This window comes from Hemitrygon akajei, chromosome 17 (assembly GCF_048418815.1).
Source record: "Hemitrygon akajei chromosome 17, sHemAka1.3, whole genome shotgun sequence".
Classification (NCBI taxonomy): domain Eukaryota; kingdom Metazoa; phylum Chordata; class Chondrichthyes; order Myliobatiformes; family Dasyatidae; genus Hemitrygon; species Hemitrygon akajei.
This window is the reverse complement of record NC_133140.1, coordinates 9,522,535-9,537,271: the sequence shown is the minus strand read 5'-3', so window position 1 is coordinate 9,537,271 and position 14,737 is coordinate 9,522,535. Positions and strand designations below refer to the sequence as shown.

General features: G+C 48.7%; 1 protein-coding gene across 1 annotated transcript in view; it reads right to left on the bottom strand.

Annotated features, from left to right (window-relative positions):
- LOC140740964 (lysosomal protective protein-like) overlaps nt 1–14,737 on the bottom strand; it is a 230,604-nt gene that overhangs the window by 170,288 nt on the left and 45,579 nt on the right. Inside the window, exon 9 of the mRNA XM_073070604.1 lies at nt 7,870–8,032. Coding sequence (XP_072926705.1) covers nt 7,870–8,032 — 163 coding nt within the window. The remainder of the gene's footprint in view (nt 1–7,869; nt 8,033–14,737) is intronic.

Genomic DNA, 14,737 nt, shown 5'->3' with positions numbered 1-14,737 from the left:
AGCTGTCAGGGTGCTGGGTACTGGGTGTGGGGAATGAGCTGTCAGGGTACTGGGTACTGGGTGTGTGGAATGAGCTGTCTGGGTACTGGGTGTGTGGAATGAGCTGTCAGGGTGCTGGGTACTGGGTGTGTGGAAGAGCTGTCAAGGTGCTGGGTGCTGGGTGTGTGGAATGAGCTGTCAGGGTGCTGGGTACTGGATGTGTGGAATGAGCTGTCAGTGTGCTGGGTACTGGGTGTGGGGAATGAGCTGTCAGGGTGCTGGGTACTGGGTGTGTGGAATGAGCTGTCAGGGTGCTGGGTATTGGGTGTGGGGAATGAGCTGTCAGGGTGCTGGGTACTGGGTGTGTGGAATGAGCTGTCTGGGTGCTGGGTACTGGGTGTGGGGAATGAGCTGTCAGGGTACTGGGTACTGGGTGTGGGGAATGAGCTGTCAGGGTACTGGGTGTGTGGAATGAGCTGTCAGGGTGCTGGGTACTGGGTGTGGGGAATGAGCTGTCAGGGTGCTGGGTACTGGGTGTGGGGAATGAGCTGTCAGGGTGCTGGGTACTGGGTGTGTGGAATGAGCTGTCTGGGTGCTGGGTACTGGGTGTGTGGAATGAGCTGTCAGGGTGCTGGGTACTGGGTGTGTGGAATGAGCTGTCAGGGTGCTGGGTACTGGGTGTGTGGAAGAGCTGTCAAGGTGCTGGGTGCTGGGTGTGTGGAATGATCTGCCTGGGTGCTGGGTACTGTGTGTGGGGAATGAGCTGTCAGGGTGCTGGGTACTGGGTGTGGGGAATGAGCTGTCAGGGTGCTGGGTACTGGGTGTGTGGAATGAGCTGTCAGGGTGCTGGGTACTGGGTGTGGGGAATGAGCTGTCAGGGTGCTGGGTGCTGGGTGTGTGGAATGAGCTGTCAGGGTGCTGGGTACTGGGTGTGGGGAATGAGCTGTCAGGGTGCTGGGTACTGGGTGTGGGGAATGAGCTGTCAGGGTGCTGGGTACTGGGTGTGTGGAATGAGCTGTCAGGGTGCTGGGTATTGGGTGTGGGGAATGAGCTGTCAGGGTGCTGGGTACTGGGTGTGTGGAATGAGCTGTCTGGGTGCTGGGTACTGGGTGTGTGGAATGAGCTGTCAGGGTGCTGGGTGTGTGGAATGACCTGTCAGGGTGCTGGGTACTGGGTGTGTGGAAGAGCTGTCAAGGTGCTGGGTGCTGGGTGTGGGGAATGAGCTGTCTGGGTACTGGGTGTGGGGAATGAGCTGTCAGGGTGCTGGGTACTGAGTGTGGGGAATGAGCTGTCAGGGTGCTGGGTGTGTGGTATGATCTGTCAGAGGACTTGTAAAGGCAGGTACAGAGAGATTTGGAGAGGTGCGGGAATAAGGAATGTGGCCCAAATGCATGTGAGTGTGATGAGCTCAGATCAACGTGGATGATTTGGGCTAAAGTGTGTCTCTGTGTTGTCCGACTACAAACAGAAATAAAACACTACAGGCCCTTTGCCCCACAATGTTGTGCTCAATCTAAGCCCTTAATTCCTTTTTTCCATGCATGTTCCTATCTAGTGTTTCGAGAGACATGAGGCACATCAATCCCCTGCTGCCCTCCTCACTGGACTACCTGCAGTTTGTGTACCGTCCCATCCTTTCAACAAACGACACCATTGCCCTAACCCACCTGGACAAAAAAGACACATACATTCGGATGCTGTTCATAGACTTTAGTTCAGCATTCAACACAATCATCCCTCAGAAACTGACTGGAAAGCTGAGCCTACTGGGCCTGAACACCTCCCTCTGCAACTGGATCCTTGCATTCCTGACTGGGAGATCTCAGTCAGTCCGGATCGGGAGCAGCATCTCCAACACCATCACACTGAGCACGGGGGCCCCCCAGGGTTGCGTGCTCAGTCCACTGCTGTTCACTCTGCTGACCCACAACTGTGCTGCAACACACAGCTCGAACCACATCATCAAGTTCGCCGATGACACGACCGTGGTGGGTCTCATCAGCAAGAACGATGAGTCAGCATACAGAGAGGAGGCGCAGCGGCTAATGGACTGGTACAGAGCCAACAACCTGTCTCTGAATGTGAACAAAACAAAAGAGATGGTTGTTGACTTCAGGAGGGCACGGAGTGACCACTCCCCACTGAACATCGACGGCTCCTCGGTAGAGATCGTTAAGGGCACCAAATTTCTTGGTGTTCACCTGGCGGAGAATCTCACCTGGTCCCTCAAGACCTGCTCTATAGGAAAAAAAGCCCAGCAGCGTCTCTACTTTCTGCGAAGTCTGACTAAAGTCCATCTCCCACCCCCCCATCCTCATCACATCCTACAGGGGTTGTATTGAGAGCATCCTGAGCAGCTGCATCACTGCCTGGTTCGGAAATTGCACCATCTCGGATCGCAAGACCCTGCAACGGATAGTGAGGTCAGCTGAGAAGATCATCGGGGTCTCTCTTCCCGCCATTACGGAGATTTACACTACACGCTGCATCCGCAAAGGAAACAGCATTATGAAGGACCCCATGCACCCCTCATACAAACTCTTCTCCCTCCTGCCATCTGGGAAAAGGCTCCGAAGCATTCAAGCTCTCACGACCAGACTATGTAACAGTTTCTTCCCCCAGGCTATCAGACTCCTCAATACCCAGAGCCTGGACTGACACCTGACTGCCCTATTGTCCTGTTTATTATTTATTGTAATGCCTGCACTGTTTTGTGCACTTTACGCAGTCCTGGGTAGGTCTGTAGTCTGGTCCTGACGAAGGGTCTCGGCCCGAAACGTCAACAGCGCTTCTCCCTATAGATGCTGCCTGGCCTGCTGTGTTCCACCAGCATTTTGTGTGTGTTGTTTGAATCTCCAACATCTGCAGATTTCCTCATGTTTGCTCTGTAGTCAGGTGTAGTTTTTTCTGTGTTATTTTTTACATAGTTCAGTCTAGTTTTTGTACTGTCATGTAAACCATGGTCCTGAAAAACGTTGTCTCATTTTCACTACTGTACATAGCAGTTATGGTCAAAATGACAATAAAAGTTACTTGACTTGACTAAGAGTCTGTTATTTCCACACACCCACCACTCTGTGTAAAATAAAAATCTACCCCTGACCTGCCCGCTAAACTTCCTTTCAGTCTCCTTGTCTCGGGTGAGGTCTCCCAGCTTTGCCGGGTAAGATAACTGGGTCAACAGCCCTGAAGATGTGGAACGCCATGGTTACCAGTCCTAGAACACAGAAACTATACATGCCAACCTATTTAAATAGTAATTAAACACATATCTAAACTAGCCCCTTCTGCTTCACAATTGCTATATCCCTCCATTCTCTGCAGTTCATCTGCCTGTCTGAGAGCTTGTTTACTGCCTCTCTTGTATCTGCCCTCCAGGCACCCACCAGTCGCTCTTATCCCACACATCTCCTTTAAACTTTTTCCCCTCTCACCTGAAACACACTCCCTCTCCTATTAAGACATTCAATGCCCGGGGAAAAAGAAACCGCCTGCCTTATTTTATCAGTCTCTTACAATCTAACGTAACCCTCTCAGTGGGGCTCATACACCAACTCAGCTCACTAGTTCCTCTGCTAACGGCCACAGGATTCAACGGTGAGAAGCCACCTTTCATAAGCAATACACATCTAGGGTCGGTATGATTTGGGGTTCAACCAAACCAGGAACGTTGTGATGTTCCGATTAAAGGAATCTCTCATTGAGTGAATTGCCCATACAGTTATCGGTAGCCCAGAAATGACAGGTCGTACACCAGAATAAAATTATAAAGGAAGTATACTTACTAATTTTCAACTTTATCAAACAGTTACCAGAGAAAGAAAAAGAAATTTAAAAGGGCCTAGTACAGCAAGTTCATGTCTTCTCCATGACACTATGAAAAGGAGCTGGTGCTCCTGATATGCCCTGTAGTATTTTTCCAAACTGAAAGAATCCAAATGGACACATGAATGACATCTTCTCTGCATCAGCTTCACTCATGAGGATCTGAAAATAGCTCCTCCTTACACTGAACCATTTTGCTCCACTGCAGCAAACTAGAGCATCCTCAATCTGTGAAATAGACAATTGGCCTGGGATGGTTTGCCTATTCAGTTTCCTATAATCGATGCACATTCGTACCTTCCCATTCTTTCTCACCAACACTATGGGTGAGGCATAGGGACTTCTCGATTTAGTGACAATTCAGCAGGTGCCGAACATCTTCCACTTCCGCTGATGCTGAGTGTCGAGGCCTCTCTGAAAGGGGTGTCTCCATCACTCGGAAAGTGTGGCGAAAACTCGTGGAGTAATCCATATTAAACTCCTCAGTAGGAAAGACATTTTCAAGCTTCAACATCTTCTCATCTTCCCACTGCTCCAGTCACCAAAGTTGAATGAATTTGTTGTTAACTTTCCTGATCCAAGAGACTGTCTCTCTCCCAGTTTTCTCCTCTGAAGACTGGTCATTACCCTCACAGGGAAAAGATGTGCCACCGGCATCCTATCTCTGAGGCGTGCCTGACAATCACTGTCATCCTGTTTGTGTGTACAGCCAAAGGTTTCTGCAGCTCAGGTCTCACCACATTCCAGCAGGAAGGCACTTCTCTTCTTCGTGATCCTCCAGAGCATCCACCAGGAGAGCCTCAGCATTGGGAATTCCAGGGAATTTGGGAATCCTGTCCCTCTAGCTACTTCCCCAAGATTTTAACGCAAGGAGTGTTATGAACAAGGTGGATTTTAGAGCGGGGATCAGTACTTGTAGCTATGATGTGGTGGCCATTACAGAGACTTGGATGGCTCAGGGACAGGAACGGTTACTTCAAGTGCCGGGTTTTAGATGTTTCAGAAAAGGCAGGGAGGGAGGTAAAAGAGGTGGGGGCATGGCACTGTTGATCAGAGATAGTGTCACGGCTGCAGAAAAGGAGGAAGACATGGAGGGATTGTCTACTGAGTCTCTGTGGGTGGAGGTTAGGAACAGGAAGGAGTCAATAACTCTACTGGGTGTTTTTTATAGGCCGCCCAATAATAACAGGGATATCGAGGAGCAGATAGGGAAACAGATCCTGGAAAGGTGGAATAATAACAGAGTTGTCGTGACGGGAGATTTTAATTTCCCAAATATCAATTGGCATCTCCCTAGAGCAAGGGGTTTAGATGGAGTGGAGTTTAGAGTCTCAAAGTCAGCTACGTTACCCCCTTCTCCGGCAGTACAGTTTCAGTTACGTCACTGGTAGCCTGGACTAGCTCGACATCCTTACCCGCTGACTGATCAAATGCCATTCAACCAGCATAACTTCCCCCAATACCTTTACCCACTCAGCACTCTGAGTGGCAGTGGACTGGGAAATTCTAATACACACCCTGCTTGTGGATGAGCAGTGGAAATCACACCAAACCTTAATCCCCATAACAAAGAACCTTAATTACAACACACCCCACTTTCTCCAAACACTAGTTTACACACTGCTTAAATACACAATAAACTGCTTAATCAATCCTTAAACAGAGTATCCGATATCTGGGACGAGCATCTGGGACTACTTGACAGATAGACCTCAATATGTGCGGTTGGGAGACTGTAGGTCTGACACGGTGGTCAGCAGCACAGGAGCGCCGCAGGGAACCGTACTCTCTCCGGTCCTGTTCACCCTGTACACATCAGACTTCCAATATAACTCGGAGTCCTGCCATGTGCAGAAGTTCGCTGATGACACGGCCATAGTGGGGTGTGTCAGGAATGGACAGGAGGAGGAGTATAGGAAACTGATACAGGACTTTGTGATATGGTGCAACTCAAACTACCTGCGTCTCAATATCACCAAGACCAAGGAGATGGTGGTGGACTTTAGGAGATCTAGGCCTCATATGGAGCCAGTGATCATTAATGGAGAATGTGTGGAGCAGGTTAAGACCTACAAGTATCTGGGAGTACAGTTAGACGAGAAGCTAGACTGGACTGCCAACACAGATGCCTTGTGCAGGAAGGCACAGAGTCGACTGTACTTCCTTAGAAGGTTGGCGTCATTCAATGTCTGTAGTGAGATGCTGAAGATGTTCTATAGGTCAGTTGTGGAGAGCGCCCTCTTCTTTGTGGTGGCGTGTTGGGGAGGAAGCATTAAGAAGAGGGACGCCTCACGTCTTAATAAGCTGGTAAGGAAGGCGGGCTCTGTCGTGGGCAAAGTACTGGAGAGTTTAACATCGGTAGCTGAGCGAAGGGCGCTGAGTAGGCTACGGTCAATTATGGAAAACTCTGAACATCCTCTACATAGCACCATCCAGAGACAGAGAAGCAGTTTCAGCGACAGGTTACTATCAATGCAATGCTCCTCAGACAGGATGAAGAGGTCAATACTCCCCAATGCCATTAGGCTTTACAATTCAACCGCCAGGACTTAAGAACTTTTTAAAAGCTATTATTAATGCTTTTTGAGATAGTGATTTAGATGCATATCATATTTTTTACTGAGTTAAGTATTGTATGTAATTAGTTTTGCTACAACAAGTGTATGGGACATTGGAAAAAAGTTGAATTTCCCCATGGGGATGAATAAAGTATCTATCTATCTATCTATCTATCTATCTATCAAATGCAGCCCCCTCTCTGGGGCTCACTAGCTGCTCTATGAACAGCCACCGACTCCATGGTGGGAAGATCGCCTTCCATAAGCGATAGATGTCTAGGGTCACCCTGGACACCTTTGGCATCAAAGTTACGTGGAGAAGGCCAGGAAATGGGGCTGTGGAGAGGAAGAAAGGATTAGCCATGATTGAAAAGCGGAGCAGATTTGATGGGCCAAATGGCCTAATTCAGCTCCTATGTCTTTATGGTCTTATGGATTTGGAGTTCAACCAAACGGGAACATTGAGCTATTCCGATTAAAGGAACTTTGATTAGAGTGAATGCTGTGGAAATACTACCCATACACAGTTATCGGTAGCCCAGAAATGACAGATCATACACCGGCATTAAATTATAAAGAAAGTATATTTACCAGTTTTCAACTTTATCAAACAGTTGACAGAGAAAAGGGCCCATTATGGTTAAACCAGTCTAAATGTGCTCATAAACATTGGAGCTCCTTTCTCTAACATCTGGAAGTAGCTTTACTCACGGCGCTGAATTCTCCTCACCAACCACAGGTAGAACTTCCCCTCTCGGATTCCTCTGCCTCGCAAAGCACTCCCTGTAATAGGGTCTCCCTTTGATGGGATCCTCCAGGCATCTTCTCCGTGCTTCTCTCCACCAGTCCCACCAAAAGACTACAGTCCTTCAGAGAACTCTTCCCACCCAGCTCTCGAGATTGTTCCATGCCTTCCCGCTCCTGATTGGCTGACACAACATTCCCAAGTTGGACAGCTTGGCTCCTTATCTTTAGCCGAAGCCAAAACACTCTTACCAGCAGAACACACTGTTGTTTCAGAAAACTGTTCAAATAAAATACCTCACAGCAGAGCAGTAAACATCTTACCAGGGTGTTACTTCTATCAGGTCTCTGCAGGCCTCCACTGCTCCAGAGAAAAGAACCCGAGTGTGTCCAACTTTTCCTCATGTCACATACTTGTAAAACTCTCTGCACCCTCTCCAAATCCTTTGCATCCTCTCTATAATGGGGTGACCAGAACTCAACTCGGTGTAGCCTAACCATGTTTTATAAAGCAGCAATACAACTTCCTGACTCTTGAACTCAATGCCTCATTTGCCACTATATTAAGTTGTGTGGCCACTTTCAGAGAGCCATGGATTTGAATCCCAAGATCCCTCTGCTTATCAACACTGCTAAGGGTATGGCCATTCAAGGCATGCTGTCTCTGCAATTGATCTCCCAAGCCTCACACTTAGCTGGCTTAAACTCCATCTCCCACTTCTACCTGCAACTTGGGCCTTTCAGTGAGTGAGATCTTACTTACCACCCGATTGAGTGACTGCACAAACCAGTGGTCACCCAGAAAGTTGCAGGCCATATCGGTGTCCCCATTGTAGACGAGCACACGCAGACCCTTACTCAGGAGCGACAGGTAGAAGTCGTGCATGCTGGTGTAGATGCGCTTATAGCGCTCAGAAATCACTTGACTGGAAATGGAACAGAGGAATTAGAGTAAACTTCATCAGTAAATCAGTTAATCCAACTTCAAACCATGTATGTAACAAGTTCATCGGTGATCTAAGCAGAGTTTTGAAATTCCCAAGTATCGGATTCAGTTGTTCTGGGTTACAATTGCTAAGTTTCTGTTCAATTCTGGTAATCAGAATTAGGTTTAGTGTCACATGATGTCATAAAAATTGTTAATTTGTTGTTATGCAGTGGCAGTACATAATGATAAAAAACTACAAATGTGTGTGTATATACACACATACTGTAATGGTAAATTAATAGTTCCAAAAGAAAAGTACTGGGGTAGTGTTCACAGGTTCAATGTCCATTCAGAAATCTGATGGCAGAGGGGAAGAAGCTATTCCTGAATCATTGAGTGTGCACCTCCTCTCTGATGGTGGTAGCAATGAGAAGAGGGCATGGCCTGGGTGGGGGCTCCTTAATGTTGGATGCTACCTTTTGAGGCATTGCTCCTTGAAGATGTCCTGGATGCTGGGAGGGCTAGTGCCCATGAGAGAGCTGAGTTCACAACTTTCTGCAGCTATTGCAAAGGGTATTGGATCTTCGGAGAGGACGTAGAGAAGATTTGCCAGGATATTGCCCAGATTAGAGAGCACTTCTTGAAGAAAGGTTGAGCAACCTCGGGCTTTTCTTCTTCCTTCGCTCCAAAGAGAATCGGTGGATGTTCTGTCCTTGAATTTTCAGAATGCCTTTGACAAGGTGCCACACGAGGCTGCTTAACAATTTAAGAACCCGTGGTATTACGGGAAAGATACTAGCACAGATAAAGCAGTGGCTGATTGGCAGGAGGCAAAGAATAGGAATAAAGGCAGCTTTTTCTGGTTGGCAGCCAATAACAGTGTGGTTCCACAGAGGTCTGGGTTGGGACTGATTATTTTTGCATTATATGTTAATGATTTGGATGATGGAATTGATGACTTTGTTGCAAAGTTTGCAGACGATACAAAGATGGGTGGAGGGGAAGGTAGTTTTGGGGAAGTAGAGAGGCTACAGGAGGACAGACAGATGAGGAGAATGGGAAAAGAAGTGGCAGATGGAATACAGTGTTGGGAATTGTGTGGTCTTGCACTTTGTTTGAAATAGTAAAAGGGTAGACTATTTTCTAAATGTAGAGAAAATTCAAAAATCTGAGATGCAAAGGGACTTGGGAGGATTCCCGAAAGGTCAATTTACAGGTTGAGTCTGTGGTGAGGAAGGCAAATGCAATTTTAGCATTCATTTCAAGAGGACTAGAATACATAAGCAAGGATGCAATGTTGAAGCTTCATAAGGCACTGGTGAGGCCTCTCTGGGAGTATTGTGAACACCTTTGGGCCCCTTCTCTAAGAAAGGAATTACTGACATTGCAGAGGGTTCGAAGGAAGTGCATGAAAGTGATTCCAGGATTAAATGATTTGTCATGTGAAGGGAGTTTGATGGCTCTGGGCCTGTACTTACTGGAATTCAGAGGAATGAGGGGTGACCTCATTGAAATGTTGAAAGGCCTTGATAGAGTGGATGTGGAGAGGATGATGGGAGAGTCTAAGACCAGAGGACCCAGCCTCAGAACAGAGGGGTGTCCTTTTACAATGGAGATGAGGAGGAATTTCTTTAGCTAGAGAGTGGTGAATCTGTGGAATTCATTGCCAAAGGTGGCTGTGGAGGCCAACATTGTATGTATATTTAAGGCAGAAGTTGATAGATTCTTGTTTAGTCAGGGCATGAAGGGATACAGGGAGAAGGCTGAGGGGGAAAATGGTTCAGCCACGATGAAATGGCAGAGCAGACTCGATGGGCCAAATGGCCTATTTCTGCTCCTATGACTTTCGGTCTTATGGACGATGAACGTGTATAAGTAGATCAAGTGTGTTGTGAGGATCTAGTAATGATGATCAGAGAGGCACACAGAGAATCTATAATTACTGACAATGTCTCAATGAAGAACTGAATACCTGTGTACACATCTACAAAGTTTTCCTGACCCTCCATGAACAGTCAAAGATTCGAAAAGGTAACACCAGCAAAAGGAGTCTTTGCTAGCCATGTATTCCTCGTGGTCCCACTCCAGTCTCCACGTGTCCGTGCTGTTCTCCACATCTGTGATGGTGGGTCTCTGGTGGTCGGAGAGTTATTGCTACGTTCGCAGTCAAAGTGTCTGCTTTTATATTCACTCCTTACCAGTTCAAATGTTGCATTTCAGTGTTATTGGCTCTGGGTCATGTGACTGATGGATAACATGTGCTTATTGGCTCCGATCCAAGGGCCACACAACTTCATACCTTAGGTGACTTTCGCTCAAACCAGTCAAAGCAGGTCACACAGACGCTGGGCCGAGATACTTCAGCAAACCTGCCATTGTACACGATTCACAGCTTGTGAGAATGACAGCGGAAACTCCTTCTGTCCACATTCAGTTGTTCTAATTGTATTACCCCAGAACTAAATTCAATTCTCAAACAGATCGTAAGATGGAGGTTGCAAAGCAGCTTCACAAAATGACAGCCTCCATCTCCTTCAAGCACAAGGCAAGAACAAAGACAATTGGTTTGTCTACTTCCACTGTCCTTGATTCATTCAAATTCACTGATTTGTAGACTGTAGTTCTTTCTGGCCAACAAGTGGATAACCAAAGACTTTTTCCCTGGGTGCAAATTAGGGGGTGTAATTTTAAAGTGATTGGAGGAAAGTACAGAGGAGGGGAAATTTCAGTGGTTAGTTTCTTTTTTACACAGAGAGTGGTGAGTGCACAGATCGCCTGCCAGGGGTGGTTGTAGAGAAGGGTACATTAGGGACATTTAAGAAACTCTTAGATAGGCACATGGATGATTTTAAAAATGCAGGACGACATGGAGGGAAAGACTCGACTGATCTTAGAGTAGGTTAAAAGGTTGGCACAATGTTTTGGGCTGAAGGGACTGTACTGTGCTATAGTACTGGGGTGGAATCAGGATGCAACTGACTCTTGGGGCTGGTTCCTGGGACTGGGAACCTCCCTTTGTTCATTCTGTTCTCATTCAAATATCTGGCACTTGATTTAGTTTCCCCTCTGCCACAGACGTGCTTAATGAAACACTGCACATTTAGCCGGTGAGGTGACCGTGTATGCATACATGAACCAAAAATGATGCAGATATTGGAAATATAATCCAGAGGGAAAACAGTCTCAACGAAGGCTTTTTCATTCCTGCTGTTTCCTTGGAAACCATTCCAGTGTTACTCTCAAGGGCTCCTCTACAGCTGGCCACTTCCTCAAGTTTCCTGGACAACATTTCTCAAACATGACAGGCAGGACGGACAACCATTGTCGAATCACTGTCCGTAAGCTCTGCGTGACAGATTTGCTCCAGTGGCTTCGGTACAATGTTCACCCATCAGTGTGGACAATGCCCACTTGGAGAAGGCAGGAGAAGTCCAGCTGTCTGCCAGCCCATTGATCCACTTCCTACCGTCAAAGTGATGCAGACAACGTCCAGCGTGCTGCAAGGTGTCTCCTAAGTCCGATCCTGACCACTGAGAGGCATCATTAGACTCCAGACATTAGTGAGAGTCTGGCTGAACTGCACAGACCACAACAATTTCAAGGGAGTACCTGAAGAATGGCAGATTTCATCGTGGACTGGGGAAGGACAGGGTCTTTACAATGATTGCGGACACAAGGTAGTGTGGAAGTTACCACATCGCATTACAACAGCCAGCTGGATGATAGGGTTTGCACGTTCTCCCTGTGACCACATCCATTTACACAGTGTGCTCCTCGTCCCAAAGACGGGTCAGGGTCAGTGAGTGTGGAGAATCTTGTGAGTTCCTCGTCCCAAAGACGGGTCAGGGTCAGTGAGTGTGGAGAATCTTGTGTGTTCCTCGTCCCAAAGACGGGTCAGGGTCAGTGAGTGTGGAGAATCTTGTGAGTTCCTCGTCCCAAAGACAGGTCAGGGTCAGTGAGTGTGGAGAATCTTGTGTGTTCCTCGTCACAAAGACGGGTCAGGGTCAGTGAGTGTGGAGACACTTGTGTGTTCCTCGTCCCAAAGACGGGTCAGGGTCAGTGAGTGTGGAGAATCTTGTGTGTTCCTCGTCCCAAAGACGGGTCAGGGTCAGTGAGTGTGGAGACACTTGTGTATTCCTCGTCCCAAAGACGGGTCAGGGTCAGTGAGTGTGGAGAATCTTGTGTGTTCCTCGTCCCAAAGACGGGTCAGGGTCAGTGAGTGTGGAGACACTTGTGTGTTCCTCGTCCCAAAGACGGGTCAGGGTCAGTGAGTGTGGAGAATCTTGTGTGTTCCTCGTCCCAAAGACGGGTCAGGGTCAGTGAGTGTGGAGAATCTTGTGAGTTCCTCGTCCCAAAGACGGGTCAGGGTCAGTGAGTGTGGAGAATCTTGTGTGTTCCTCGTCCCAAAGATGGGTCAGGGTCAGTGAGTGTGGAGACACTTGTGTGTTCCTCGTCCCAAAGACGGGTCAGGGTCAGTGAGTGTGGAGAATCTTGTGTGTTCCTCGTCCCAAAGACGGGTCAGGGTCAGTGAGTGTGGAGACACTTGTGTGTTCCTCGTCCCAAAGACGGGTCAGGGTCAGTGAGTGTGGAGACACTTGTGTGTTCCTCGTCCCAAAGACGGGTCAGGGTCAGTGAGTGTGGAGAATCTTGTGTGTTCCTCGTCCCAAAGACGAGTCAGGGTCAGTGAGTGTGGAGAATCTTGTGTGTTCCTCGTCCCAAAGACGGGTCAGGGTCAGTGAGTGTGGAGACACTTGTGTGTTCCTCGTCCCAAAGACGGGTCAGGGTCAGTGAGTGTGGAGAATCTTGTGTGTTCCTCGTCCCAAAGACGGGTCAGGGTCAGTGAGTGTGGAGACACTTGTGTGTTCCTCGTCCCAAAGACGGGTCAGGGTCAGTGAGTGGGGAGAATCTTGTGAGTTCCTCGTCCCAAAGACGGGTCAGGGTCAGTGAGTGGGGAGAATCTTGTGAGTTCCTCGTCCCAAAGACGGGTCAGGGTCAGTGAGTGTGGAGAATCTTGTGAGTTCCTCGTCCCAAAGACGGGTCAGGGTCAGTGAGTGTGGAGAATCTTGTGAGTTCCTCGTCCCAAAGACGGGTCAGGGTCAGTGAGTGTGGAGAATCTTGTGAGTTCCTCGTCACAAAGACGGGTCAGGGTCAGTGAGTGTGGAGAATCTTGTGTGTTCCTCGTCCCAAAGACTGGTCAGGGTCAGTGAGTGTGGAGAATCTTGTGAGTTCCTCGTCTCAAAGACGGGTCAGGGTCAGTGAGTGTGGAGATACTTGTGTGTTCCTCGTCCCAAAGACGGGTCAGGGTCAGTGAGTGTGGAGATACTTGTGTGTTCCTCGTCCCAAAGACTGGTCAGGGTCAGTGAGTGTGGAGAATCTTGTGAGTTCCTCGTCCCAAAGACGGGTCAGGGTCAGTGAGTGTGGAGATACTTGTGTGTTCCTCGTCCCAAAGACGGGTCAGGGTCAGTGAGTGTGGAGACACTTGTGTGTTCCTCGTCCCAAAGACGGGTCAGGGTCAGTGAGTGTGGAGAATCTTGTGTGTTCCTCGTCCCAAAGACGGGTCAGGGTCAGTGAGTGTGGAGACACTTGTGTGTTCCTCGTCCCAAAGACGGGTCAGGGTCAGTGAGTGTGGAGACACTTGTGTGTTCCTCGTCCCAAAGACGGGTCAGGGTCAGTGAGTGTGGAGACACTTGTGTGTTCCTCGTCCCAAAGACGGGTCAGGGTCAGTGAGTGTGGAGACACTTGTGTGTTCCTCGTCCCAAAGACGGGTCAGGGTCAGTGAGTGTGGAGAATCTTGTGTGTTCCTCGTCCCAAAGACGAGTCAGGGTCAGTGAGTGTGGAGAATCTTGTGTGTTCCTCGTCCCAAAGACGGGTCAGGGTCAGTGAGTGTGGAGACACTTGTGTGTTCCTCGTCCCAAAGACGGGTCAGGGTCAGTGAGTGTGGAGAATCTTGTGTGTTCCTCGTCCCAAAGACGGGTCAGGGTCAGTGAGTGTGGAGACACTTGTGTGTTCCTCGTCCCAAAGACGGGTCAGGGTCAGTGAGTGGGGAGAATCTTGTGAGTTCCTCGTCCCAAAGACGGGTCAGGGTCAGTGAGTGGGGAGAATCTTGTGAGTTCCTCGTCCCAAAGACGGGTCAGGGTCAGTGAGTGTGGAGAATCTTGTGTGTTCCTCGTCCCAAAGACGGGTCAGGGTCAGTGAGTGTGGAGAATCTTGTGAGTTCCTCGTCTCAAAGACGGGTCAGGGTCAGTGAGTGTGGAGATACTTGTGTGTTCCTCGTCCCAAAGACGGGTCAGGGTCAGTGAGTGTGGAGATACTTGTGTGTTCCTCGTCCCAAAGACTGGTCAGGGTCAGTGAGTGTGGAGAATCTTGTGAGTTCCTCGTCCCAAAGACGGGTCAGGGTCAGTGAGTGTGGAGATACTTGTGTGTTCCTCGTCCCAAAGACGGGTCAGGGTCAGTGAGTGTGGAGACACTTGTGTGTTCCTCGTCCCAAAGACGGGTCAGGGTCAGTGAGTGTGGAGAATCTTGTGTGTTCCTCGTCCCAAAGACGGGTCAGGGTCAGTGAATGTGGAGACACTTGTGTGTTCCTCGTCCCAAAGACGGGTCAGGGTCAGTGAGTGTGGAGATACTTGTGTGTCCTCGTCCCAAAGACGGGTCAGGGTCAGTGAGTGTGGAGACACTTGTGTGTTCCTCGTCCCAAAGACGGGTC